The 15,679-nt window shown below is 40.9% G+C and overlaps 1 protein-coding gene across 1 annotated transcript in view; it reads left to right on the top strand.

The window, feature by feature from the left end:
* Positions 1-15,679, top strand: part of Ints2 (integrator complex subunit 2) — a 48,399-nt gene that overhangs the window by 8,375 nt on the left and 24,345 nt on the right. Inside the window, exons 6-12 of the mRNA XM_059271416.1 lie at positions 1,058-1,188; positions 1,425-1,598; positions 5,293-5,519; positions 6,751-6,876; positions 12,630-12,701; positions 12,793-12,907; positions 15,041-15,109. Of these exons, the coding sequence (XP_059127399.1) occupies positions 1,058-1,188; positions 1,425-1,598; positions 5,293-5,519; positions 6,751-6,876; positions 12,630-12,701; positions 12,793-12,907; positions 15,041-15,109 (914 nt within the window). The remainder of the gene's footprint in view (positions 1-1,057; positions 1,189-1,424; positions 1,599-5,292; positions 5,520-6,750; positions 6,877-12,629; positions 12,702-12,792; positions 12,908-15,040; positions 15,110-15,679) is intronic.

Raw genomic sequence — 15,679 nt, 5'->3', positions numbered from 1 at the left:
GATTTTTGTGAGTCTCACTGTTGCAGCCTGGGTGACCTTGAACTTTAAGTAGCCTACCTCTTCCTTTCCAGTGCTGGCATTATAGGTGTGTGCTGCCATGGCCAACTGACTTTAAAGTCCTTTTTAAAACATAGAGAAAAGGCTTAATCTACAGAGATAGTATTTTTGGTGTTCTTCATTGAATTGCCTTAATTTCATGTAGTGTAGAGTATTTAAATTTATTTTTTATTTTGTTTTTATTTATGTGTGTTTGGGATTGAACCCAGAGCTATTTGCTTTGTCAGTGAGCTATGCCTTTAGCTTTGAAGGGTAGATTCTCGGCAGTAGTTTTCCCCAGTCACCTTTTATTTTCAGCACTGGGGACTGACCGCAGGCCTTGCACTGTCTCGCCACTGTTGTGCCCCCCTCTCTCTTTTCTCTTTCTCATTTTGAGACAGGGTCTCAATAAGATGTCCATGTAGACTTGAACTCACTTTGTTGCTGAAGCAGGCTTTGAACTTGTGTTCCTCCTGCCTGATACCCAGGTAGCTCAAATTACTGTGCTATAGGCTGAGCTAGTTGTTATTTTTGTTTTCTGGGAATTGACTGCATAGCCACATGGGTGCTGGTCTGGTGCTCTTCTACTGAGCTTAGCCCTAGCTTTTTTTTTTTTTTTTTTTCTCTTGTGACACTGAATCACTCTTTAGCCCCAGTTGGCCTTGATCTCGCATATGTAGCCCAGGCTGGCCTCCAGTGTGAGATTTCCCTCTGTCTCCCTAGTGCTGTGATTACAGGTTGTGTACCACCATGGCCAGCGTGCATACATGTAGTTGTTTGTCGCCATGTCTTTCTGGGTTTGTAGTTGCGGGTGTGACCTCGTGTCTTCCGTGTTGTCCCTTTCATCCCTTTGTACCTTTTGACCTGCTGTCTGCTGCTGTGCTGTCACGTTCCCAACAGTTCCCTTCTACACTGTGTAAGCTGCATAGTGGTTAATTTTCAAGCATGAAGAAATGGCTTATAGCACCTTACTTATAAAAGCTTAACAAAGCTTAAAATAATAGAGACTCTTAAATAATAGTTTGTAGGGGCCTGATCAAAAATGGAGAACGACAAGATGAAGAAAGTCTTGGAGGGAGGCGCAGGACAGATGCCTTACGATTCTTATGCAGAATGAATCCTTCTCAGGCCCTGAAGGTCCGGGGCGTGGTGGTAAGAGATGCTCTTGTCTCTGTGTGACCGCACTTTCCTAAGAGGATTGTCCTCCAGGCTGTTTGAGAATCTTAGAGAAACTGGGAGCTCTAATGCTATGCTGAGTGTGCCGCTCCCCCTGCGGCCTTATGTTTTGTGAGGTCTCTTCCCCAGAACTTGAGGTGCATTACATTTTGAAATGTCCTGGCTCTTTTTCTTACTGTGTTGAGTTTAATTTGTTTTCTCTGCTGTGTTAGGTGGAAGAATGTCACTTGCCAGGCCTTGGAGTAGCTTTGACATTGGATCATACTAAAACTGAAACTTGTGAAGACGGAGTGAGTGACTTGGTTTGCTTTGTTAGTGGCTTGCTTCTTGGAACAAATGCGAAAGTCAGGACTTGGTTTGGAACGTTTATTCGAAATGGACAACAGGTGAGAGTCAAGTATCTGAGTAGGAAGGATCATTACTTAGGGCTGGTTAACTAGGAGCGAAGAAACCACGTTAGAAGGTTGTGTTAGCTAGACCTGGGCGCGCAGACCTGCAGTCCCTGTACTTGGAAGACACAGGCAGGAGGATTGCTGGGATTTCGAGGAAGCTAAAAGCCATGGGAGTCAGTGGTGGTGGTGGCACACACCTTTAACCCAGCACCCTGGAGGCAGAGGCAGGTAGATCTCTATGAATTTGAGGCCAGCCTGGTCTACAGTTCTAGGCCAGCCAAGGCTATGTAGAGAGACTGTGTCTTAAACAAACAAATAGCCATGGGTAAAAAAATAAACAAAAGAAAGAAAAGATATCTTTAGACCAGTGGTTGTCAGACTTAGTTTTAGGAACCTCCTTACATTAAAAAAAACCATGAAGGATATGAAAGGTTTTATTTATGTGGCTTTTGTTTTTTGATATTTCCCATATTAGAAATTAACAGTTTTGAAATATGCAGTTTATTAAAAGTGAAATAGCCTCAATTAAATGTAAACATGAAGAGTGTATGTGTGTGTGTGTGTGTGTGTGTGTGTGTGTGTGTGTGTGTGTGTATTCTTTTTTATTTTTGAGCTCGGTCTTGGTATTTAGTCAAGGCTGGCCCTAAATTCTTCCTGATCTTTGTGCCTAAGCCTCCTGATTACAAAGATCATAGGAATGCCCCTTCATGCTTAATAAACATGTTTTTAAAAATATAACCCCCCCAGTAAAAAAACAAAAGAACTAGTGAGAATAATAGTACTATTTTATAGGTTTTTAACTCTCTTCAATGTCTAGAACCCTATGGAGACTGTCCTGTACACTAGTGATAATGGGTAGGACAAAGGCACTATCTGAAAATTATGAAGGGCTATTTGTACCTTTGGGAACTCTCTGAGGTCCTATATCAGGCTTTTGAGAACTGTTACATAAGATCATCAAGTGAGATATAGTCTATAATTTAATATATATATATGCGCACGTTTGTGTGTGTGTGTGTGTGTGAAATATATATATATATAAAACATAAAATTTGCATTTAATAATTTTTAATACAGTTCAGTGGCATTAAGAACATTCCTAGTGTGGGGCTAGAGACTCAGTAGTAAATACTTGCTACACAAACATAAGGTGGGCAGCTAAAAAGATGACCCAGTGGTTAGGAGCACTTCCTGCTCTTCTAGAGGACACAAGTTCTATTCCCAGCACCCATAGTGGGCAGCTCACAACTGTCTGTACCTCCACTTCCACAGGATCTGATGCTCTTTGCATCCTCTGTTTCCTACATGTACATACATACATACACAGAGACACATAAGTAGAGATAAATAAACCTTTAAAAGCAAAAAAGGTGGAGAGTGTTGGAAGAAGACACCCAGCATTTATCTCTGAGCTCTACATATGTACAGCTTGTGTGTGCGCGCGCGCACACACACACACACACACACACACACACACACACACACACAAAGGGAAAGAAAAGGACCATTGGCAATGCTATACATACATAACCGTTATCTGTTTTTAGGATTTTGTTTTCTTTTTGTTGTGGTCTGGGTTTTACACTTGTTAGGTAAGCACTCTTCACTGAATTCTATTCCCTGGGCTCTACAGACTCTGAACCCTCTAAACTGCCTAGTCCTCTTTCCTGTCAACTGGTAATCATGGCTCTATCCTAGTTCTCGGTGAATTCTGGGTACCATTCTAGGTACCTCATATGGGTCAAATCATAGGATGCTTGTTATTTTGTGTATGATATTTCCTTAAAATATTGATTTTAAGGTTGATCCTGTAGCATGTGTTGGAATTTCCTTGGCCAGGTATGGTGACGTCTACCTTTAATCTTAGCACCCAGTAGCTAGAAGCAGGATTGTGGTATTGATACATTTCACATTCACTGCCAGCTGGGCTATATTATGAGAACTTTTCCCTATGTAGAAATACCCTAGCAAAGGAATTTCCTTCTTTTTTAAGATTTGCTAAGACTGACCTTGAATTTGGCTTCCTTTGAGTCATTGAGATTTTAGGTATATGCTAGCGTGCTTGGCCTGTATGTTATATTTTGCAACAAATTTGTTTGTTTGTTTTTTGTGTTTTTGAAATAGGTTCTTCCTTTGTTGCCTAGGCTGCCCTGTAATGTAGTAGTCCAGGCTGACCTCAAATTTAAGTTTGGCTGGGCAGTGGGGCGATGGTGGTGCATGCTTTTAGTCCCAGCACTTGGGAGGCAGAGGCAGGCAGATCTCTGTGAGTTCAAGGCCAGCCTGCTCTACAGAGTGAGTTCCAGGACAGGCTCCAAAACTGCACAGAGAAACCCTGTCTCAAAAAGAAATTTAAGTTTGAGGTAATCCTCTTGAGTGTTGAGATTGATTACAGGTATGACCTCCATGTCCAATGGCCTTTTCCCCCCTCAACAGTTTTTAACTTAGAGAATACTTTAGTTTTCGCAAAACATTTTTTAGTGCTTCTGAGTAGAATTACTTGTGCAGACTGACTTTTAACACGTTCCATTCTGGTGGACAGCATGTGTATGGCTTAGAAACTATTATACCATGGAATCACATTATTTTACGTCCAAGACTTACTTTCTCTACAGTCCATTTGAAAACTACTCTTCAGCTTTGCTTTTTAAAAGGAAAGGAAATGCATGTCCATTGTGTGACTGCTATGTATGGCTGTGTGCTCGTCTTGTTCCTCATAATCCATTGTACACAACACACTTTTTTCTTCTTGGAATTGAACATTATTGTTTAGGCAGATTTGTTAGACTTTACTGGACAACAGTCTGAAGAATAGCAAGCACTGATTAAAGGTATATGCCACCATTCCTGGCTAAGGAAATGCCTCTCCTTTTGTAGTTTAGAATTGCTTTCATATGTATGACCTTTCTTTGTTCATATCTTAGTAAGCATCGAGTGCTTGCTACATGTCAAGTACAATGTTAGACTTGAAGAGTGAGTGATGATTAAAACACCCCTGCCTTAAGAGCTGGGTCTGGAGTGGTGGTTTAGATTTATAAACTCTAATTATGGTGTCTTTAAAGGTACATAATGCTAACATTTATTTCCTTGTCAAGAAGGAACTTGGGGTTCAGAGAGGTTCACTAATGCACTGTGAAGCACATAATTAGTAGTGAGCTAGAGCTGAGGCTTCCAGGTTCTCCAGACACCAAGTGCTGCTGCTGCTTTATGTTGGAAGTACCAGTGTGGTGTGGGACTGAACCCCAGTCTTCTGCAAGAGCAGCAAGATGGCTCTTACCCCCTGAGCCATCTCTCCAGCCCCTGCTCCCCCTAATTTTTTTAAACAAGTTTTTGTTCTTTCTATAGCCCTAGCAGTACTGGTACTTGCCATGTAGACTGGCCTAGCCTCCAGTAGCTTTCCTGTCTCTGCCTCCAAGTGATGAGATTTACAGGAGTGGACTGTCACACCCAGATGAAAATACTGTTCACAACTCAGTTTGCATTCATTTAGTTTTTCCTCTGCAATCAATGCAAATTGGGGTGAGTGGATGAGTAGATTTTGAGTTTTCCTGACTTGTTAAAATGGAACTGCAGTTATGACAGGCCCTACATGTTGGTTCAACTGTACGTGCTCACATGATGAGATCTGTTCAGCTTCCATTTGATTTAGTAAATGTTCCATGCTCTCTTCCTTTGCCATTCACACTTACAGAGAAAAAGGGAGACCAGCGGTTCTGTCCTTTGGCAGATGAGGAGGCAGCTTCTTCTGGAGTTGATGGGCATTCTTCCTACAGTAAGGAGTACTCGTATTGTGGAAGACGCTGATGTGGAGATGGAGCCTACTGTGTCTGTGTACTCGGGGCTGAAGGAAGAGCATGTGGTGAAAGCCAGCGCACTCTTACGTCTCTACTGTGCCCTGATGGGGATTGCTGGACTCAAGTACTCAGTCTGATATTTTACCTTTTTATCTTTCTTCTTGTTTCCGATCTCAGGGAAGTGAGCCAAAGGCCTTTTATTAAGAGACTTGGGCCTTTAATTTTACTAGTTTATGTCAAAATTGAAGCCATTAAGGCCAGTTGACCTTGAGGAATATTTTGACCTAATTTCTGATTATAAATAGAATTATGCAGATATTGGAGGGAGGAGAGTATTTGATCAGTTTTTAATCACAGTGTAAAGGACTCTGTTTTACCAATTTGAGAAGATACCCCTGAGAGACCTGTGAGTGACCCACGACCACTCCTGGGTCAGGGGAAGACTCCTGTGTTTCAGAGTTGACAGGACATGGCTCTTTAGCACAATGTTCTAAGTCACTGCACCAAATTTTCCCAAATAGTGTCCTCAGCTGGTATCAGAACTTTCCTGTGTGTGTCTCCAGCTCATGTGCTTTTCAGTTCTGACAGTTCAGTTAAGCAAATGCTGGCCCATCAGTTTGGTTTAAATTTAAGTTATTACATTCCATTAACCCCATAATTCTATAAAGTACAAACTGCTGTGAGCTCTGCAGGACACATGACTACACATAAGTAACATGTGCTTACCATGTTATGACCTCTGCTATTATTACTTCCTTTGAAGTCTATTGGTTACTAAACCCTGTTTTTACAGAGACAACCAAGTAATTCTGTTTTTCATTTCTTAATGATAAATCCATATGCATAAAAAAAAGCAGACAATTGAAAAGAGAGAATTGACCAATAATGATAAAAGTGTAGGGTAATGGCTTAGGGTAAGAATGGTTGCTCTGCCACCATGATGACTTACTTGAGTTTGAATCCCCAGCACTCATCTCAAAAGCTGAGCATGGCTGTACATGCTGTAACCTCACAGTTGTGAGGGAGAGATATGAGTGTCCCAAGAGCTCTCTGGTCAATGCCTAGTGGGAACAGCTAGTACTGCTTCAAGGCTTAGATAAGACAGAGTGCCCTCCTGCACGTGTGCACAGACATGAACACCCACCCATTCATGTGCACTATCATATACCACACACACACACACACTCACACACACACACACACACACACAAAATAAGTAATTGAAAGTATTTTTTTTAAGTGATGTTAAAAAATTTGTACTTGAAGAGTTAAAATGTTGGAAAATTCACTTGCTTCTTTCCTGAACTCTAAGTAGATAAACAAACAAATGTAACACCTCATTGTTTCTCTTCCAGGCCGACTGAGGAAGAAGCTGAACAGTTGCTGCAGTTGATGACCAGCCGGCCGCCTGCCACACCAGCTGGGGTTCGATTTGTTTCCCTTTCCTTCTGTATGCTACTGGCCTTTTCTACACTTGTCAGGTACCTTCCAAGTTGCTCTGCTTTCTCAGGATGTGCTTTTATCTACCTATCAGAGTGTGTGTACAGGGGCGAGTGTGCAGTGTAGGTAGTGTGTTTGCCTGGCATGTAGGCTGCCACTAGAAAGGCTGTAGAGCATGTTATTAAACGTTTACTGCAGAGCCTGGCCTAGGCACAGACAGTCATGGTCTCTCTCCTTCAGTGAAAGGATAGCCACATCTCCTGAATGCCCATCATTTTATTAGTCTTGGTCGGAGTTTCTTCTGAACATTGTTTAAAGGAATCAGTTCGTTCTTCAAGATCTTTTTGAAGGCTAATAACTTTCCTTCCCTGCTTTCCTTCCTTGGAGGTTGTTTCTTTTAGTTCTTGAGTAGTTTTGGGTCTTACTAGTACATTGTTTAAAAGCTTTTAAAAAACTTTATTACCTGTTTATTTTTGTGTTCAGTTCTGTGTGTGTGTGTGTGTGTGTGTGTGTGTGTGTGTGTGTGTGTGTATCCGAGTGCTATGGCGCACGTGTGGAGGTCAAGGGACAACTTGTAGGAGTCATTTCTCTCCTTCTACCATGTGGACTTCGAAGATGGAACTCTGGTCATCAGCTTTGGTGGCAGATGTCTCCCCCTTGAGCCATCCCACTGGCCCCGGTACTTCATTACTGATGACGCTTCTAGGTATTAGTTAATTGAATTCCCATTCTCAAGGATGAGCAATTAGTTCTCTTTGTTTTTCTCTTTGTCTGAAAACACTGCACGTGTCTTCCTTTTCTTTTCCTTTTGTTTTCTTAGTATAGTTATAATAATTTTAATTTGATCGATATATGGTTTATATTTGTATTATGATTATATAAACATCATTGAGCGCTCAATCATGAGTAGGTAGTTACTTATCTTTCTTTTTTTTGGTTTTTCGAGGCAGGGTTTCTCCGTGTAGTTTTGGTGCCTGTCTTGCTCTGTAGACCAGGCTGGCCTCGAACTCACAGAGATCCGCCTGGCTCTGCCTCCCGAGTGCTAGGATTAAAGCATGCACCACTGCCACCTGGCCACTTATCTTTTAAAACAGTTTTGCCTTAAATTTTCTTGATGTTCTATGTAATAATAATAAAACTAAAATTTTTTTTTTAATCTTTTTGGGTTTTTTTTTTTTTTTTTTTGGTTTTTCGAGACAGGGTTTCTCTGTGTAGCTTTGCGCCTTTTCCTGGAACTCACTTGGTAGCCCAGGCTGGCCTCGAACTCACAGAGATCCGCCTGCCTCTGCCTCCCGAGTGCTGGGATTAAAGGCGTGCGCCACCACCGCCCGGCTAATCTTTTTTTTTTTTTTTTTTTTTTTTTTTTTGAGAGCAGCCACCCCTACCCCCACCCCTGGTACTGGGTCAATTCATGGCAAATTTGCCAGGAGGGAGTGGTGGGGAGAAAGCAGCCACACCCCACAGAAGACAGAGAGACTAGGTGGGGCCAAATCCAGGCTTTTATAACAAAGGCCACTAAACTCTCCACAGTCCAAGGAGAGAAAGCCTTAGTGTTCCCCAGCTCCTCCCACCTTTTTTCCTTTTTCTTTTTCTTTCTTTTCTTCTTTTTTTTTTTTTGGTTGTTGTAGTTTTGTGTTGTTTGTTTTTTGTGAGACATGATTTCTCTGTATAGCCCTAGTTGTCCTGGAACTCACTCTGTAGGCCAGGCTAACCTAGAACTCAGAGATCCGCCTGCTTCTGCCTCCCAAATGCTGGGATTAAAGGTGTGCACCACCCAATTTTTTAATTATTTATTTATTTAATTATTTATTTATTTTTTGCAAGACAGGGTTTCTCTGTGTAGCCCTGGCTGCCCTGGAACTCACTCTGTAGACCAGGCTGGCCTTGAACTAAAAAATCCACCTGCCTCTGCCTCCCAAGTGCTGAGGTTAAAGGTGTGCACCACCACTGCCTACAAAACTAAATCTTTCATGGTTGTGGTAATTCATGCTTCTAATCCCAGCCCATAGGAGACCAAGGCGGGAAGTCTGCCATGAGTTTGAGGCTAGCCTAGGCTACATAGTGACACCCTGTCTCAAAAAAACCAATAACGACAAACCAAAACAAAGCAGGAGCCGGGCAGTGGTTGTGCATGCCTTTAATCCCAGCACTTGGGAGGCAGAGCCAGATGGATCTCTGTGAGTTTGAGGCCAGCCTGGTCTACAGAGTGAGATGTAGACCTGGCACGAAAACTACACAGAGAAACCCTCTCTGGGGGGGTGGGCACAAAAAACCAAAACAAAAAAGAGAAACAAAAAACAAAAAAAAACCCCACCACACACACCAAAAACCAAACCAAGCCAAACAAACAAACTAAAAAACAAAAGCAGAAAAACTCAGACACACATTACCGAACAACAAAGAAACAAAATGTAGCTAAATCTTCTCTGGACCTAATCTGACTCATTACACAGTCTTTTAGTTTAATCATTCTCAGAAATCTTGCCTGGGGCAGTGTTGTCTGCTCCAGTCTTGGCTAGATCCCTCTGTACCTAGAGTTCTGCAGCTGTTCTCAGGAATTGTTCTTCATTTTGCATCTTTAGAAAGCAGGCATGTGGGAGGTAAATCTTCAGAGCAGGAGTGGATTTCTGAAACTGCCTCCATTCTGACGTTTGGCTAATGGTTTGATGGCATGTAGAATTCTAAGCAGAAAGAAATCTTTTGGAGATTTTTGAAAGTGTGTGTCCTGTTGACAGCTTCCTGTGTTGTCATTTTCTAACACCTTCTTGATTCCTGGTCCCCTGGGGTGTCCTCCTTCACTATGAAAGCATGGAGGGCTGGATTTTTGGAACATGGTTTTGAAATTTCTGGATGATGATATCTGTCCTCAGTGTCTTTGTTTCTTTGTTTTGTTTTGATTTTTGTTTGTTTGAGAGTCTTTCTGGCCGGCCTGGACCTCACTGCGTTACTCTTGCTTCAGTCCTCCAGTTCTGGGATTTCGCATGCACCGGCACATCCTGCCCAAGTTCGCGTCGATCTGGTGTCCTCGGCACCCAGTGGCTCCTTTCCAATAGAAACTGATGGCCTTGAGTTCTAGGAAAGGCTCCTGAGTTAGTTTGTTGAAAATGTCCTTCCTGGGGGTTTCTCTGTCTAGTACTCATCTTGTGTGACTTCTTTCAGAGATGGTCATTGAATTTTCTTATCTCATAATCTTTTCTGTGCTTTGCTTGTTCTTTTAAAAAAAAATGCCATAAAACGTATCAGGAAATTTATAATTGTACCCCTTTAGTTACCATTCAGTGTTCTTAGCGTTTGCACATTTACCTGACCATTGCCACACTCTGCTTACAGGATATTTTCACCACTCCAGGAAGAAAGTATTCTGCCATTCAGGCTTTGTCTTCTGTGCAGTGTTTAATTTCTAAGGGTTCTCACTTTGTTCTTTTATTCCTTTCTTTATTTGATTTGATTTTTTGTTTGGTTTCGTTTTTTAACCTTTTTAGATCATTTTTCTGGCACTTACTGTATTGATGAGATTGTCCTTCAACTTCTGATTTTCCTGCTTCCACCTCCTGAGTATTGGGATTGTTTGTTCTGCTCTATTGAAGGGGGACTGATTTTCTTTAAGACATTTTTGTTAAAGGGTTGTTACTGCATTTATTTTAGTGTGTGTGTGTGTGTGTGTGTGTGTGTGTGTATGTATTTGCATGCATGTGCCATTCATGTGGTTGGAGGTCAGAGAACAACTTGTGGGAATCAGTTCTTCGCATTCAGGTCCCAGGGATCAAACTCAGGTGCTTTGCGCCTGAGCCTTCTCAGTGGCTGAGAAATTTCTTTTAATGTAATTTTAATGCTGTTCAAGAAAGTATAATGTGCTGAGCGGTGGTGGCGCACGCCTTTAATCTCAGCACTTGGGAGGCAGAGGCCAGCCTGGGCTACAGAGTTGAGTTCCAGGAAAGGCGCAAAGCTACACAGAGAAACCCTGTCTCAAAAAAAAAAAAAAAAAAAGAAAGTATAATGTTAGTGAAATTAAAAATAAGTAATGTTAGCTATGTGCTTCTGCTTTTTCCTCCTCGAGTCCTTTGTAACCATCACCTTTAGTCCTCATTACTCTATAGTGCTGTACTTAGTTGACAGGAGGACTAAAGTTCAGAAGGATAAACACTGTGTTGAAGATCACACTGTGAGTAACTGCACAGATGGGAGTCCCTCTAGGGTCTGGCAGGCCCTCAAGGCCTCCTGCCTTATAGCATTGTCCTTATAGCACCAGTGAATTGATTGAAGGATAATCAAGTATAGTATAATGTATAATATAAATGACCTTTTATACTTTCTTTGCGTGGAGTAGTTAGAAGTGCACACTGTTTAGTTGCTTTGCATTTTACTTACTTTCCTGCAGTGAGGTGGAAGGAACCATGACATTTTTGCACAAGTCCAAGTCAGAGTGTGCCTTTTAGTTTTAAATCGAATAATTGTTTTAAAGAAGTTATTACTGTTGTTGGGCAGGTGAGATGGCTTAGTGGGTAAAGGCACTAGCCACCAAGCATGGTGACCTGAGTTGGATCCCCTGGACTCACATGGTAAAGGCAAGAACTGATGCCCGAAAATTGTCTTCTGACATCTATACACATGTCAGAGTGGACATACCCACTCCTCGACACACAAAATAAATAAATAAATGGAAAAGAAAAATTTAAAAAGAAGTTATTACTGTTATATTTTTTATATATGGTGAGCCCGTGTTGTTCTTATCTTTATGATTAGTAGGAATATATCTGTCTAAAATTTAAAATTCTACTCAAAAGATTTTCATAACTTAAATTTTAAGTAAAAAGATGCATTAATTTGTTAGATTTTAGAACTTGGTTTCTGACTTTTTGATGATTAAGGTTTTTTTTTGTTTATTTATTTATTTATTTATTTTTTGAGACAAGGTCTTACTATATAGACCAGGCTAGCCTTGAACTCAGAGATCTGCCTACCTCTGTCTCCTGGTGCTGGGAGGAAAGGTGGAGCCACCAAATCTGGCCTAGCTGATGCTTACGTTTTCACACTAGATATTTTTTTCCTATATGAAATAAATGATCAGTTCTTAGTATAGTTCTTTTAACATTTTAACCCCAGAGACCTTTGCTTTTCCAAGGAATAAGAGGTAATGTCACACCGGATAGTGGTGGTACACACCTTTAATCCTAGCATTTGGGAGGCAGAGGCAGGTGGATCTCTGTGAGTTCGAGGCCAGCCTGGAATACGGAGCAAGTTCTAGGACAGGCTCCAAAGCTACACAGAGAAACCCTGTCCAAAAAAAAAAAAAAAAAAAAAAAAAATTAAAAGGAGGTAATGTCCCTCTCTAGCTTGCAAATATAGTTTTACTAAGACTTGAGGAGGTTTTGACAGTTCATATTTATGAAGCCAAAACCTTCATCTTTGAGTTCTAGAACTATCTCAAGTTTCAATTATAATTAATGGTCCAGTTGAGCAAACCATTAATTTGAGTTGGTATTTCAAAATAGAGGAGAAAAATAACTTCTGGGAAAAATAACTTAAGGGTTGGAGAGATGGCTCAGTGGTTAATAATACTTGGTGCTCTTGCAGAAGACCGGGGTTCAGTTTCTAGCATCCACACAGTGGCTCAGAACCATCTGTAGTTCTAGTTGCAGGGATCTGAGGACACCAGGCATGCGCATGGTCCGTATGGACACGTGTAGGCAAACTCACAATAAGAATAAGTAAATCTTTAAAAATAAGGGAAATGCTGTCAGATCGTTGTCTTCATGCTGACTGGCTCATGGGGGTGACACTGGTGTCTCCACAGCACACCAGAGCAGGAGCAGCTGATGGTGGTGTGGCTCAGCTGGATGATCAAAGAAGAGGCGTACTTTGAGAGGTAAGGAAGCAGCGTGTGTTTACTCTGTTTAGAAAGCTCTTCTTATTTATTCCCTCCTTGGAAATTCATAGTTTCTCTTCTGTTTTAACAGTACATCCGGTGTCTCTGCTTCTTTTGGGGAGATGTTGTTATTAGTGGCTATGTATTTCCATAGCAACCAGCTTAGTGCGATCATTGACTTAGTCTGCTCCACTTTGGGGATGAAGGTAATTTTTAATAATCTTTTTTCTGAAAGAAAGTGTGCCTAAACTAGACGTTCTGTCATAGTATGTAATAAATACATTGTGTTAATTTAAGTAGTTTTAGTTGTTTGCTAGTTTGAAATTTTATTAAAGAATTTCTAGAAAAATAGTAATTTTTAGAACATCTATTTAAATTTATGTGTGTGTGTGTGTGTGTGTGTATGTGTGTGTGTGTGTGTGTGTGTGTGTGTGTGTGTCTGTGTCTGTGTGAGCATATGTGCTCATGTATGCAATAGCCAATAGAAGCCAGAAGAGGGATGGGAACCTCTGGTGCTGGAGTTACAGGCTGTTGTGAGCCACTTGACATAGGTGTTAGGAACCAAATTGGTGTCCTTTGCCAGAGCAGTCCCCTGCTGCATCGTCTCTCCAGCCCTCTCTGTTGGTGGTGGTGTTTGAGACAGGCTGCCCTGGAACTCATGCTAGTCTCCATTGGTTTTTACTTCCTGTGTAGATTTTCTAATTTATTATAAAGCTTAAATGAATGAACTCATTTATGAAAATATACACGCAGGCAGTCACACATCTACATCTTCATATACTTCTCAGTCTATTTAAGATAAAACTGTGGCAAGCAGTTACTAAATAAAAGTGTGAGTCTGCCAAATACTGTCCGATTATTTTTTGTAGAGATTTTTACAGTTTCGTTGTTTACATTAATGCACGAGAGCCCTTGGTTTCCTAAAATCTTACCATGCCTAGACAGCCCCATTCTTTTTCACTTTTGCTTTTAAATTTATTTATATATTTGTTGAGATGAGGTCTCCTTATATAACCTGGGCTGTCCTGGAACTTGGTATGTAGACCAGGCTGACCTCAAATCTGTAGAGATCGGCCTGCCTCTGCCTCCTGAGTGCCGAGATTAAAGACATGCAATCACCACGCCTGGTCTGCAAATTTGCTTGGTGAAGAATGGTTCCACTTGTTTTTTATTTTGTTGAATATTAGTAAAACTAGTTCTTCTTTTTTTTTTTTTTTTTTTTTTTTTGAGACAAGGTCTTGCTTTGTACTCAGACTGGCTCAAACTTTAATGTGATTCCCCTGCCTTTTCCACAGGAGTGCTGGTTTATAGGTTGACTCATCACACTCAGCTTACTAGACTTTCTTCTAGCTTATTTGTGGATTTATGCTTTGCATTTAAATCTTTTTTCTTAGTACTAGTGAACAAACAGGGCTTCACTTACGCTAGGCAAGCGCCCTTCCACTGAGGTATATATACTTCAGTTCTGCATTGATTTTAAATTTTATTCCATTTGAAGTACTTGATGTGTATAACAAAGTGTATATGTATATGAAATATATATGTTTCTTGTTTCCATTTATTGGATAAACCTCTTCTATCCACTAGTAGTTAGTGGTAGTAGCTATTAGGTAGTGCCAATAGTTAGTACTATTTATTAAGTAATTTTTTTTTTTTTTTTTTTTTGGTTTTTCGAGACAGGGTTTCTCTGTGTAGCTTTGCGCCTTTTCCTGGAACTCACTTGGTAGCCCAGGCTGGCCTCGAACTCACAGAGATCCGCCTGGCTCTGCCTCCCGAGTGCTGGGATTAAAGGCGTGCGCCACCAATGCCTGGCTTATTAAGTAATTTTAAAGTATGTTTTGTCTTTATTTTTGACCAAAAGATCTCACTATATTGCCTAGGTTGCTCCTGGTCTCCTAGGTGCTAGTGATCCTCCTGCCTCATCCTCCCAGGTGTCTGAGACTACCGGCATGCACACAGGTGCACCTCTTTTCTTTTTTTTTTTTTTTTTTTGTTTTTCGAGACAGGGTTTCTCTGTATAGCTTTGCGCCTGTCCTGGAACTCATTTGGTAGCCCAGGCTGGCCTCGAACTCACTGAGATCCGCCTGGCTCTGCCTCCCGAGTGCTGGGATTAAAGGCGTGCGCCACCACCACCCGGCGCACCTCTTTTCTAAGTATGCTTTATATTGCTTCTGCTTTTGTGTCTCTTAATGTCAGGCTTAGGAAGCCACTTGTGAAAGGAAAGTTTAACTTTTGAACATTAATATTGTACATCATACCCATTTTGGGTAATAAATTCATGAGAGTAAATGTATTTCATATAGTTTTATATGCTGTTGGAATTCTTTTCACTATTTTAGATTGTGATTAAGCCAAGCTCCTTGAGCAGGATGAAGACCATCTTCACACAGGAAATCTTTACTGAGCAGGTACTTCCTTTTGTCCTTAGCTAACTAAACTACTTAAAAGAAGAAAGTAGTCTTTTTTCATCATTTGCAGTTTGTAACGATAATTTATTTCATCTTTAAACTCTGTGAATAATTCACTTAAAGTAAGTAATTCATTATAAAACAGTTTATGTTGAGTTTCTATATTCCTGAAAACTTTGAATGGGTACTTAAGAGTGTGTGTGTGTGGTTGTAGATATTGGTGATGTACTTGTGTGGGCTAACTAACCATTTGGATTTCTCCGAGAAAACAGAGCTCTTGTTAGTCTTTAGGTTGTAAAGTGTTTGCAGTTAGATTACAAGCTAGCTTCTGGTTCCTTATTCTTCTGTTTACATTGATTTGGCTTCAGTACCCTTGTCTGGGGGTAAATCCAAGAATAATTTTCTTTTCAGTAAAGTGCTTCTAAAAGTAAAAATTAGTTCTCAATTCTGTTTGCCAATTCTGACACACACGCGCACTCTGTGTGTGTGTGTGTGTGTGTGTGTGTGTGTGTGTGTGTGTGTGTATCTATATAATTTCCTCCTGAGACAGACGTACTCTCTAGCACTGGC

Source organism: Peromyscus eremicus, chromosome 8a, assembly GCF_949786415.1.
Source record: "Peromyscus eremicus chromosome 8a, PerEre_H2_v1, whole genome shotgun sequence".
NCBI classification, from domain to species: Eukaryota; Metazoa; Chordata; class Mammalia; order Rodentia; family Cricetidae; genus Peromyscus; species Peromyscus eremicus.
Note: the sequence above shows the minus strand (reverse complement) of the source record. Positions and strands in the feature narration are given on the sequence as shown.